The 12,238-nt window shown below is 53.3% G+C and overlaps 1 protein-coding gene across 1 annotated transcript in view; it reads right to left on the bottom strand.

Moving 5' to 3' along the window:
- Mgat5b (alpha-1,6-mannosylglycoprotein 6-beta-N-acetylglucosaminyltransferase B) overlaps window positions 1-12,238 on the bottom strand; it is a 66,736-nt gene that overhangs the window by 11,583 nt on the left and 42,915 nt on the right. Inside the window, exons 9-11 of the mRNA XM_055592541.1 lie at window positions 9,439-9,570; window positions 8,097-8,230; window positions 4,176-4,306 (exon numbers count right to left, since the gene is read on the bottom strand). Of these exons, the coding sequence (XP_055448516.1) occupies window positions 4,176-4,306; window positions 8,097-8,230; window positions 9,439-9,570 (397 nt within the window). The remainder of the gene's footprint in view (window positions 1-4,175; window positions 4,307-8,096; window positions 8,231-9,438; window positions 9,571-12,238) is intronic.

Genomic DNA, 12,238 nt, shown 5'->3' with positions numbered 1-12,238 from the left:
ACACACACACACACACACACACACACACACACACACACACACACACATAAATACACCAACCCTCCTAACCCTCCATCCACCTTTCCACCCCTTACCCACACTTCCACCCATCCATCCACCAACCTACTCATCTCTCTATCCACGTATCCATCTATGTCTCTACCTATTTACCCATCCGTCTGTCTACTTCCTGTTCATCCATCCCTCCTTTCATCTAAGAAGGGAGAAGGTGGTAAAAGTTCTGGGTACTGGTCGAAGGGAATGAACCAGAGCAGCCCCGCAGGAGCCGCCACTGACTTGAGTTGTTTCTATACGTGATTCAGGTGACCTGGGACTGTTAAGGTCCCAACTATAAGCCAGGACTCAGAAATAATCCTCTTGGGAAGAAAATGGCATCAGCTTTGACTTTAAATTATTTCTATGATTTTTTTTCATATTCATTTTCTAGAGCACATTAAAAAAATCAAGGCAACCAAAGGAAAAAAAAAATCCTCCTGAAAACCCAGAAGGCTTTGCTACAGAAATGAACAGGGTCAAGCTAAAACCATTTGGAAATGCTGAGGACCTAGAATGGATGGAACAGCTTTGGAAAAGAACATCAGCAGACAGAACACTTGACCCCAGGTCCATGTGGGGCAGGAGGCAGGTGGGGACAGTGTGGCAGACATCAGGATGTCCCAGATCAGGAGGATGGGACATCTGACTCCAGACAGAGTCTCACACCCACAGTCCTCAGTGCTGAGAAGAGGAATGTTTCTGAGGAGGAAGAACGGGCCTTTCCAACAAATAGCCCAGGCCATTTGTCATCCACAGGAAAAGAGAGGGAGGGGGCCTCAGAGCCTGGGATCCAGGTGGCAGCACAGAACTGGAAGAATCTGTATGTCCAACTAGATGGCAAAGTTAACTCAAAATGGACCATAGGCTCAAAGGTGAAAACTAAAACCATGAAACCAGCAGAGGTTCTGGAGAAAAGCTGTGGGTTTGGGATAAACATGGACTTTGTGGCCAGAAGCGCCAGAAGCTCCAGAGCACGGTCCGTAAAAGATAGCTTTTGATTTCGATTAAAATCGAGACTTAGCCAGGTGTGATGCGCACTTGTAACTCCTACACTTGGGAGGTTCAAGAATGGGCTGAGCCTTGAGCCCAAGTTCAAGAACCATTGGGTTACACAGGAAGACCCTTAGAAAATCCAACAAAAAGAAGCTGGAGAAATGGCTCAGAGGTTAAGGGCACTGGCTGCTCTTCCAGAGGTCATGAGTTCAATTCCCAACAACCACATGGTGGCTCACAACCATCTATAACAAAATCTGGTACCGTATTCTGGCCTGCAGGTGCAGGTATACATACAGACAGAACATTGTATACATAATAAATAAATAAATCTTAGAAAAAAGAAAACCCGACAAAGAAAATAACTTTTGCTCTGTGTAAACTTCCATTAAAACTAAAGCAAAAAGAACCAGATTTGTGGTGCACCCCTTTAATCCCAGCACTCAGGAGGCAGAGGCAGGCAGATCTCTGTGAGTTCGAAATAAATTTGGTTTACTTAGGGTGCTCCAAGACAGCCAGGACTGAAATTTTGTCTAGAAAATTACAACAAAAAGCAAAAAGGGAAGGAAACAGCAATGATCTAATATATTCATGAATCAAGTCTGGTGGGGCCAACGCAATAGTAACTTATTTTTGGTTTTTGGTGATTCCTTTTTTATTTTTTAGGTGCATTGGTGTTTGGCCTGCATGTGTGTCTGTGTGAGCATGTCGGATTCCCTGGAAGTGGAGTTACAGAAAGCTATGAGCTGCCATATGGGTGCTAGGAATTGAACCTGGGTCCTTTGGAAGAACAGCCAGTACTCTTTACCACCGAGCCATCTCTCAAGCTCCTATATTTTAATTTTTGGGGACCATAGCCAGTCTAAGCAATAGTTAATGAGGTAACAAGTGAGGATTTTCTAAAACTTGTGACCAATTAAACAAGGTTCAAAAAGATCTATGAACTCCATATAGGTCAAAGAATAAAGCCATAGCCAATAGAACCACAGTGAGACAGTTCAAAGTCAAACATGCCAAGTTACAGTAGACAGGGATAAAGGCTACAGAGGTCAGCACACACACACACACACACACACACACACACACACACACATGCACACGCACACACAAAATCCAAGACACCTGGAAGGATTCCAGCTTCTGCACAAACCAAGGGTAATGGGTCGCCTCCTTCCTCCCTCTTCCAAACAAGACTCTCCCTGGCTCCTGCCCCAGGACAGGACCTTCACATTCTGCTCATCAGCCATTCCTGACACCTTACAACCGGGCAAGTACCATTTCTTTGAGGTGTCTGGCTGAATGGGCTGGGCTATCTCCAAAGCTGGACTCTCATCTGCCAGAGTTCAATCTCCCACTCTCTGTCATTCAAGGTTCTCCTCGACTGTGCCCTTTCCCAGGCTTGACTTCCCTGGAGACCTCAGCAAGTCTTGCCTCTGGGGCCTTCTGTGTGGCCCCAGACAGGGATCTTGGACCTTCTGAAGCTTTTTGCTACAACTCCACAAAGCCCGTTGTGCAGAGCTGGGGTTCAGCAGCCCAGGTCTGGGGTCAGCTAGATGTTGGATTGCTCTCTTGGCAACTGGCTAGCTGTGGGTTCACCCTATAGCTGGCTGGGCCCCACTTCTCCCATCTGAATGGGCCCGATACCAGGCCATCCTCACCACACGGGGGGACATGACCCTCAGCAGCGCTTGGCATTAACAGCACAGAGGCCAGCCTCTCACATTCGCTCAGTGTGCTCATCCAGACAAAGCCTAACACTTGCTTCTACTCCTGCCTCAGCAGGAACCCAGGCCTGAGGCATCCACATGGTGGCTTGCAATAAGGCCACTCCTTTGAAGACCCAGCCACTGGCCTAGACGGGGAGAAGACAGCCTTGCTCACCCCTGATCCTGCCTCGTTGACTGGAATGTGTCTCTGAGAACCAGATGTCTGTGGATATCCTGAGCCCATGGCAGACTCAGGGTGAAGACTAAGCACCATGTTACCAAGGGACCATGTACCTCAGCCTGGCCACCTCCAGAAACTGTGAAAGACATCCATCTTGTAAGGTCACTATAATCCCGAGACAGCTGATCTAATCCTACCCAACAATGGCATGAGAATTTTCAAATAAGACACCCATGTCACAAGCTTGACTCAGGATACTGGCCGTGCACCTTGGGATGACCTTGAGCTTGTCACCCTGCCTCCTGAATTCTGAGACCATAGGCTTGTTCCAACCATGTTCCTTATGGGAACTAGGGCCTGGACCCTGGGCTTTGTGCATGCTCAGCAAGCACCCTACCAACTGAGCCCAGCCCTGCCTTCCTGCCATCCGCTTCGTGCCTGTCTTCCGCCCCTCCCGCCCTCAGCCTTGTCTGTGGCTGAGCCCAGGAGCTCTCACAGGGAGGGACCCAGAGAAGACTGTTCCTTGGACCCTGCTGTTCCCCCACCCTCACCCGGTACCTCCACGGAGCTAGTGTTAGAGTCAAGGCCAGACCCCACAGAGCAGTCACTGCTGTTTAGGAGGAGTAAGTCGCATGCACTCGGGGGCTTCCTTTCCGTACCTGGAGCTGCCTCATCGCCAGGGAGCACAGGAAACAGAGAGAACAGGTTAGTGACCAGAAGCAGGCATCACCCCTTACAAGTTTCCCCAGGATAGGGGACCCAAGCCGGAAGGTGGGGTCTTAATCTCTAAGCCCCGCCCCTGCCTCTCCTCCCACCGAGTTCCTAAACCTGCCTGTGGGGTTTACAAGTTATTCATTAGTTTCCAGAGGTGGGGGTGGAGGGTTTCATTGGCGCCCTCCACAAACCAACCATCCAGGTCGCTGGGAACAGTTCAGGGGTTGAGGGGGACTGTTACCATCTCGTCAGGGACCGCCTGGTTATGGTTATGGTGGTCAGCAGTAGAACCAGGAAGGATGGGTGTGGCCTGCCCTGCATGGACATGACCTGTGTGCCTTTGGCCTGCACTTGAGTGATCCTGGCAGCGCAGTGGGTGTGGCTAGTGGCAGAATGGGTGTGGCCTGCACTTGTGTAGGCCTGGTAGGCAGGTACAGAGGATATGTCCACTCATGGGTGGCTTTGCAGTGGGCGTGGCCTGCACTGGAGCTGCCATGGTTGGCAGTGGGCCTGCTGGGGCTCACCTTCCAGATACTGGCCTCCTTGCCGTATACCACCGCCATGTTGCTGGCCTTGCCATCTTTGATGAGCTGCTTCTCAGTCTCATTGAGCTCCTCAGACACGAAGCCCATGAAGGAATTGTCTGGGGTGTGAGCTACAGCCCAGCCACAGAGGGGAAGAAGGGGTTATCCAATGTCCAAGCAGCAGCCCGGGTCCCTGGACCCCCCTTTCCCGGGAGTCCCTATTGAGCATGTGGGGACAGCACCCATGGGCCTTCTGACCTGGCCTAGAGACTGCCGCAAAGCTCAGAGCAGGGAACCCGCAGGGCCGCCTGGCTCCCCACCTCATCTTCAGATGGCTTGACTCTGACTTACTCAGCCGGGACTCCCATCTCTGCTCAGTCCCCTCTCTAGAGCATTGTCCTCACCCTGGCAAGGGAGTCTCCTCTACCTCGCCCAGACCCTACACCCCGAGATAAGATCCCTCAGGCTCCCCACCCCAATCACTGCCCCCATGAGCCTCTCTGGGGTCCCTCAGCCTTACGTGGGCCCCCACCGGCTGGCTCTCTGTTGAGATGGCACCAGAGAATTAAGATAAAGAGCTCCTAATTCTCTTCCAGAACCCAGCCCAGGCAGGGCAAGGCCTGACTTCCTCTCTGTCCTTCTGGAACAAATTGAGTTTTATCTTTTTAATAATTCATTTATTATTTGCTTGGATCTTCAGAAAAGTATCATCATTGCATTGTTGTTAAAAGATTACCCAATGCATACAACTTGCCTAACAGATTATGTAACCAAAAGGCCTCTCTCCTTATTCAATTAATGCTTTTTAAATTTTAACTTAAAAAAAAAAAGTGTTTTTTAAGTCAATGAGGAAATTGCTCCTCATTAACAGCCAGAGGTCCTAAGGTCAGGTGTGGGCGAACCTGCCCGTCTTGAGAACTAGTCCCTGTCTCCTCTCTTGTTCCCCTCCCTCGGGTTCAGGCAGCCATCCTGGAAGCTGCTAGAACCTGGAATCAAGTGTCTCCAGAGGCCATTTCTGTGTGGGCAGGCCCCTGGTGAGTGCTGGCTGCCAGCAAGGCATGCTCAGTCTCCTGGGACACCCCAAATCCCTGTCACGCCATTTCCTCCCCGAACCTTGGCTCCCTGTTCTAATCAACCACGGTTTGGCATCCGAACCCACTCCCTGAAGCACCTCGAGGCGTCCTACAAGACATTCCAGTTCACAGCTGCTGCTTCCCCAACTCTCCCCTCCTGTGTAGCTGAGGGTGACCCCAACTTCTCATTCTCCTGCCTCTGCCTAACTGCTGGGATTATAGGCGTGTGCTGCCATGACCTGTTTATGTAGTGCTTGAACCTGGGCTGTTGTGCCTGCTGGGCACGCACACTGCCAGCTGAGCCACATGCCCAGCCCCTGACGCCTCCTGTCACAGTGCCTGGGAATGCTCATGGCCCTCAGCTGGATGCGGAGTAGACCCAGGCCACCTCCCCTTGGCTTCAGGGGGTGAGGCTGAGCCCTGCCCCAAGGCCCAGAGCTCTCTCTGTGAGGACAGTTCCACTGTCTCCCAGGCTCGGTCTCAACTTTCAACGCACCCCCACTGCAGAAAGGCAGCCAGACCCTCCGGATGATTAGATGCCTGCATGAGTCTCTTCCTCCCTCCCTCCTGCTGGGCTGCCTACCTCCCTCTTCTGGTGGCCTCCCTCTCCTCAGCAGCTGAGGACACATCAGGACTGTCCTGCGCTCCACCAGAAGGGACAGATTTAGCATATAATTAGCTGAATCAGTCATTGTGACTGGACAAGAAAGCATGGTGACCAATTAAAATAACGGGAACAATTAACCAAAGAACTCAAGGCAGGTGACAGTTAGGCCAGGAGAGGGAAAGAGACAGCCTGAGGTAGACAAGATCCTGTCTCAAAACACTAAAAAGGACAGAATCCTGTTTGAAACAGCTGAGGGGATAGTATAAGCACTGTGGAAAAGCAGAGACATTTGATTAGGGTTCAGGCAGGTTGGTAGGAGTTTGCCACGTCTGTAACTTCATATTCGATAAGCGCTACCGTGGGACGAATCTTAATTTTCTTATGCAGATTCCTTTAAAATATTTTATAGCATTAATTAATTAATTAATTAACTCTCTCTGTGTGTCTCTATCTGTCTCTCTGTCTCTGTCTCTGTGTGTGCACTTGTGTGCTAGGGTGCATGTGTGGAGGTAAGATTGTGGGAGCTGGTTCTCTCCTTCCACAGTGTAGGTCCCAGGGACTGAACCCAGGTCATCAGGTTTGTCAGCAAGCTCCCATACTTGGCAGGACATCTTGCTAGCCCTTTTGTTTTTTTCTTTCAAGGCAGGGTTTCTCTGCATAGCCTTGGCTGTCCTGGAACTCACTCTGTAGAACAGGCTAGCCTCGCCTGCCTCCTCCCCTCCCCCCTGAGTGCTTGTTAGGGTCATAGAGAGGCCTCTTAGCCCGTCTTCTGTCCCCCACTGATCTCCACCCCTTTGTCCAGCTGCAGTCAGCCGGTGCGCTCTGCCTACAAAGCCCATGCCGGGTCCCCCAGGCCTCTCTTACCATCTTCATATCTGAACCTCCTTTCTAAGTGGGTCATCACCCAGGACTCAGATTCTCCCCACCATGCCCCGCCCTCCCCTTTATATCTTTTCCCTCCAGACTTCATTCCCTGTGGCACCTTATAGCAAAACCACATTCCTTTCTGGACCTTCCACACCCCAGCAAAGAGTGGTCTCCACAGGGCTGTGTGTCCTCGGGAAGGTGGCAATGCCTCTGCTCCTCACCTAGACCTTGTGGGCTTCAGAAATTGCCCCACCCTCCTGGGAGCTGATGAAGCTGTCGCTCACTGACTGTGGTACCTCATCCTCTGCCCAGCGCAGCCTGAACCCACGGTGCTGACAGAAATGCCATGAGTTTGACGCCTTGAATGGAGATCTCGTCCTCTGCAAGTCCCTGGGAGCTGTGCGGAACCCACTCTGCTCTTAATTCAGACACAATCCTAACGAGGCGGCTTATCTGGCTTTCTGGCCTATCGCCACAAATTAGATGCTTACGATGCTACTCTGCTCGCAGCAGCAGCAGCAGCAGCAGATGACAATTAAGAGCGACAACTGGGGGCCAGTAAGATGGCTCAGAGAGGAGGAGGCACCTGCTGCTGGGCCTGACAACCCGAGTTCGGTCCCTGGAACTCACACGGCAGAAGGAAAGAATGGATTCGTTCAACTTGTCCTCTGACCTCCACGTTTGTCATGGCATGTGTGTGCTCCTCTGCCATGCTCCCCAGGTGCACAAATGAGTAAATGAATGTAAAAAGATACTTTAAGGGACACCAGAGAGACCATTAAGCAAGGACCACACGACTGAAATGCCAGCACTTACAGGCTAAAGCAGGAGTTCAAAGCCAGACTGGGGCACAGTCTGAGACCCTATTTCAAACATTTAAAAGCAGGGGAGGCTGGGGCTGATGCCGGCCTAATAAGCACAGGGTCCCAGGGCCGACCCCAGCACTGGAAGTAAGAGAACAAGATGCAAGTGGCCGACATTCTGTTTCTAAGGAGTTTCACTCCCCCAGACTCCCATGTTTCCAGAACCTTCAAGCTCATCCCCTGCTTTCTGCACCCCTTTGGGTAGAAAGGCTTACATTTTCTTTGCCCCACCCCCTTCCAGTTTATCTGGTTGGTTCCAGAAGCTTCTGGAAGACCACTGGGCCCCCTGCTCTGAGCTATGTGCTTCTGAGAGCTCCCAGCCTTGGGTCATCACCAACCCTGAACACGCCTTCTACAGTCTCTGCGATTGCACCTTCTCTCTACCCAAGGGGATGGCAGGTGCTTGCCAAGCCCATCCCACTGGCCTGGGAAGAAGGCCACTCACCCCTGCGCATGGGGAGACCAGCCCCTGCACACACCGGGATGCCCCTTTTCTCCCAGGAGCACTCACGGAACATGGTCATGAACTGCTTGGGGTTGAGGTTCCAGTAACCCCAGTTGGTCCGGTAGCCGTGTAATGTGGCATACTCCTCATGGTTGTACGCCGGCTCTGTCCCAAAGGTGTCGATGACTCGGATTCTGCACCTGTCCTCCCCCAGAGGGAACCAGGACTGAGATCAGACCTCTCTGTGTGTCCCTGGACCAGGGGTGGCCCTGTGACAGCGCTGCAGCTAAGTCAGGGAAATACAGTACTTGGCAAGGACTTCACCCAGACACTGCCTCACTGTGTGACCACAGCGAGGCCTCCACCCTGTCTGTGCTGGCTCCCCCAGCAGGACTGTCAGTCCAGCCGCCTCAGGGTTGCGTGGCCACTCTTATGCCTGCAGGGCCCCTGGCTGGTATCCAGAAGCCAAGCCTCTGCCTCACTGGAGGAAGGCTAGGAAGGGAGGTATCTGAAGGGGGTGCTCGACTGGGAAGAACAGTGTCCCTGGGTGGGGTCCTGGAGACTGGGGCTTGGGAGACTGCCCCAAGCCTCCTCTGCAAGAGGGCGCCCTCCTAGGTAGGGCTCAAACGAAGTTCTGACTCCATCTTCCCTGCTCCACTGTTACCCCTCTCCCCTGACATTCTGGACCACACACTTGTAGTCTAAAGCACAGAGCTCCTATTAGATCAGCTAACCTAGAGCAGGTCACCTCGAGGCCACGGATCCAGAAACCCTAGCCGTACATCCTACCCTGAGTGGCTACTGAAGAATGGCGCTGACACCTACACACCCCCACACAAAGCTGCCAGGGCCTAGCATTTCTTCCAGGTGACCCAGAATCTTACAGGAGTGCTGAGGTCGGCAGGATTCCTGATTTCCCAGGGAGAGGGGGCGGGGCGGCCAAGACAGCAATGCACAGACAGCCCATATTAATAATAAAAGCAATAACAGCAGCCGCCACTTCCTCTAATAAAATCACACTGGGTGCTGACGGCATTAGAGCATGAGGACAGACAGTGGGGCTCTCGGAGCGAAACGGACCCACTGCTGCTGGCCGCAGCACACTTGCGTCACTGAGGGAAGGGGATTGGCCAACTCCCCAACTCCAGGCTCCATGGCAGAGGTCTTACCCCAAAGGGGCTCCTCCCCACTTCCTCCCCACCCTCCCTCACCCCTCCATCAAGGTCACCTCCCCATCCAACCAGGCTTCAGCCCCCATTCTGCAGGCTCCGGAGTGTTTGGGATGGAAGTGGTTTGGAGAGGGAAAGCGAAGGCTGAGCCAGGAGGAGGGGCTGTGCAGTGCTCCACTCTGAGCTAGCTGGCACGGGGGAGGGGAGGCTGTGGTCCCGGGGGTCCCTGGGCCTCTCACCGGTACTTCTTGAAGGACAGTCCCATGTGTTGCTTCATCTGCTGCAGGCCGTGATAGTCGGTGTAGATGAGGTCAAAGGGCAGAGGCAGAGTGAGTGGGCAGTTCCCCCGGCCTGGCGGCACCCCTAAGTTACTGAGAGAAGAGCCCGTTAGAGTCTGAGCCCCCAAGAAACCCTCATTCCCAAACAGCCTTGCACCCAAACAGTTCCCACAGCCAAGGATGAAAAGTAAGGTGGGGGACACTGCCCAAGGGCAGGTTGGTGAGAGCATACTCTCAGAGATGACTCAATGGGATAGACGTCTCACTGTACATGGGCGCCTACCTAGGGGCAAGGGGTCCGGAAATCCACCCAGGCTACTTTGCCAAGCAGTGTACCTGGCCTGGGTCACCGGCCGGGAGGAAGGGGATTCCTGTAATTCTCACAGGGCTGAGTTTGCAGAGAGCAGAGCCAAAGTCCTCGGAGTCCCTTAAGAGTTCTCTCAGAGCCAAGGATTCCAAAAGTCACGGCAAACCCAGCTCCTGCTGGCCTCTGGGGACCCCCTCCCTTCTCTAGCCAGCCATAGCACTGAGTCCCCTGGGACCCGGGGCCTGCCCGTGCCTGGCGCTTCACAAACACTGGGACAGGGCTGTCCTCCAGTAATCTAGAAACTATGGCTAGGTCAGAAACCAGTGGCGGTCCTCTGTTGTCCAGCAGGAGCCTGGTGTCAGTCATCTTATCTCATTGGAGCCTGAAAAAGATGGCCACAGCCCTGTGGCTTCTTCTAGAACAACCATCTGCTCAGTGGTTTCCCTGAAGAAGGCTCTAGGCCTTGGCGTGGCCACCACAGCTGCCAATTCCAGCTTTCTGTCTGTAAAACCATCCCCCCTCCACTAAGCCCCTGTGGAACTGACCAGGAAGCCCCCTGGCTTCTCCCCTTCAAACTCCAGCATTTAGGGAGTCTGCACTGAGCACCAGTGTCAGGTGGGGAGTGGGTCACTGCTGCCTATGGCCCTCTCCACCGTCTCCTTACACTGGTCCAGAGAAGAAAACCCGGGGCCACAACAACACCGAGGACAGTGATGTGCTGTTTGTCACATGCATTACCCCCTCGGTCCTTCCGTTGAACACACGCTATGTGGGATGTTACAGGGCTGCTAGGCCCTGTGCCCCAGGAGACCTGTGTCCCTTGGGTTATGAGAGCCCCAGGAAGAGTGAGTGGCCTGGGGAGAAACAGGGGACATGAGCAGATGGAGCAGGCATTGGGTCCAGCTGTTGGGAGCTGACTAGACATTGAGAGCAAGGAGGACTCTGTCCAAACAGGTCAAGGGTGCTGAGAGCCCTTGTCTTCCCTCTCAGCTCCAAGGGGTGCACAGTGGCCTTCCGGTGGGCTGGATGTCCCAGCCTTTGCATCTGCCAGGCCGTTGGCTGCCTGCGGGAGCAGGACAAAGCCTCCTTTGGTTGTGCCTCAGATGCTACAGTGCTGGAAGAGGCCCCAAGGCCTCTTGGGAGCCCACACTGCAAGCAACCTTGGGCAAGAGAGGTGATGGGTTCCAGCAAGGGCAGATTCATTAAGACACGGGACCGTGACTGATCCATTGCCTGGTTGTGTCTCGGGCTCTCTGAAATAATTCAAGCCAGGTGGAAAAGTACCAGCCCAGAGCGCACTGTACTGTTTGTGCCAGCTCAGCACGTCCCTGGCCCAGGCTGGGGGGAGGGGCGGTGTGCTATCTTCTGGACAAACCACAGCGGTCCCTTTTTGGTGATGCAGATGGCACTTGCCTGGAAGACTGCGAAGAAAAGATGACAGGGTTTGGGGTACAGATTGGTATGGTGGCATCAGGGGTGTCTGTCCCTACAAAGCATGAGGACATGAAGGACTAGCAACCTGCCTTGCTGAACTGTCTGCCAACCACGCGCCAGAAAAGCAAGGGCCTAATGAACTCACCCCTTATCTATTCAGCCTTTAACCTGGCCACACAGCCTCTGCCCTGTCCCTCCCTCCTGCTCCCTGGGGCCATTTTCCATGGCCCCCCAGATGTCACAGAACACAGGCTTCTAAGGCAAGGAAGGATGCCTCCTGAGCCAAGGAGTGACAGGGAATAGACAGAGAGCCCACGATCTGTGGCACCCTAAAGCAGTTCCCAGCTGTAGACTTCATGAGATATTTGGTGGTCTTTCTCAATGTTCAACCATCGCCTCGACTCCGCAGGGCATCTCCGCTGTATCCTTCTCCCCACCCGCAAACTCCTCTAGTAAAGCCAACACCCCCAAAGGGGCCGCACCACTGCTGAGCTCCAGATGCCAGGTGACAAGAAGGCCCTTCTCTCGGCCTCACCCTGCTGAGAACCACAGATGAAGGGACCCAGGGACACCTGCTCTGGCCCTCTCCTGGCAGATGCCACCATCTGGGTCTGCCAAATGAAGACAGGTGTGTCTGGGCTTGGGTACCTACACCTACGAGGTGACAGGCCTCCTCGCATCTTTCTGGTTGCTTCCAGGCAACATGTGCCACTCTCTCCCTGGATTGCCTTGCTTCGGGTTTGGTTTGGTTGAGACAGGGTCTCACTATGTGGGTAGCCCTGGCTAGCCTGAAACTCTCACCAGACTAGCCTTGAATTTGGAGATCCACCTGCCTCTGTCTTCCCAGTGCTCAGTTTAAAGATGTGTGACACCACAGCTGACTTCCTAGGTTAGTCTTGACCGTTGTTACCTTGACTGGATTTAGAGCCACCTTGGAAACACATCTTTCGGCATATCACTGTTTTCTTTTTTCCTTTCTTTCTTTCTTTCTTTCTTTCTTTCTTTCTTTCTTTCTTTCTT

The sequence above is a fragment of the Psammomys obesus genome, unplaced genomic scaffold (assembly GCF_907164565.1).
Source record: "Psammomys obesus unplaced genomic scaffold, mPsaObe1.curated_primary_1811, whole genome shotgun sequence".
Classification (NCBI taxonomy): Eukaryota; Metazoa; Chordata; class Mammalia; order Rodentia; family Muridae; genus Psammomys; species Psammomys obesus.
This window is presented reverse-complemented; position numbering and strand designations above follow the sequence as displayed.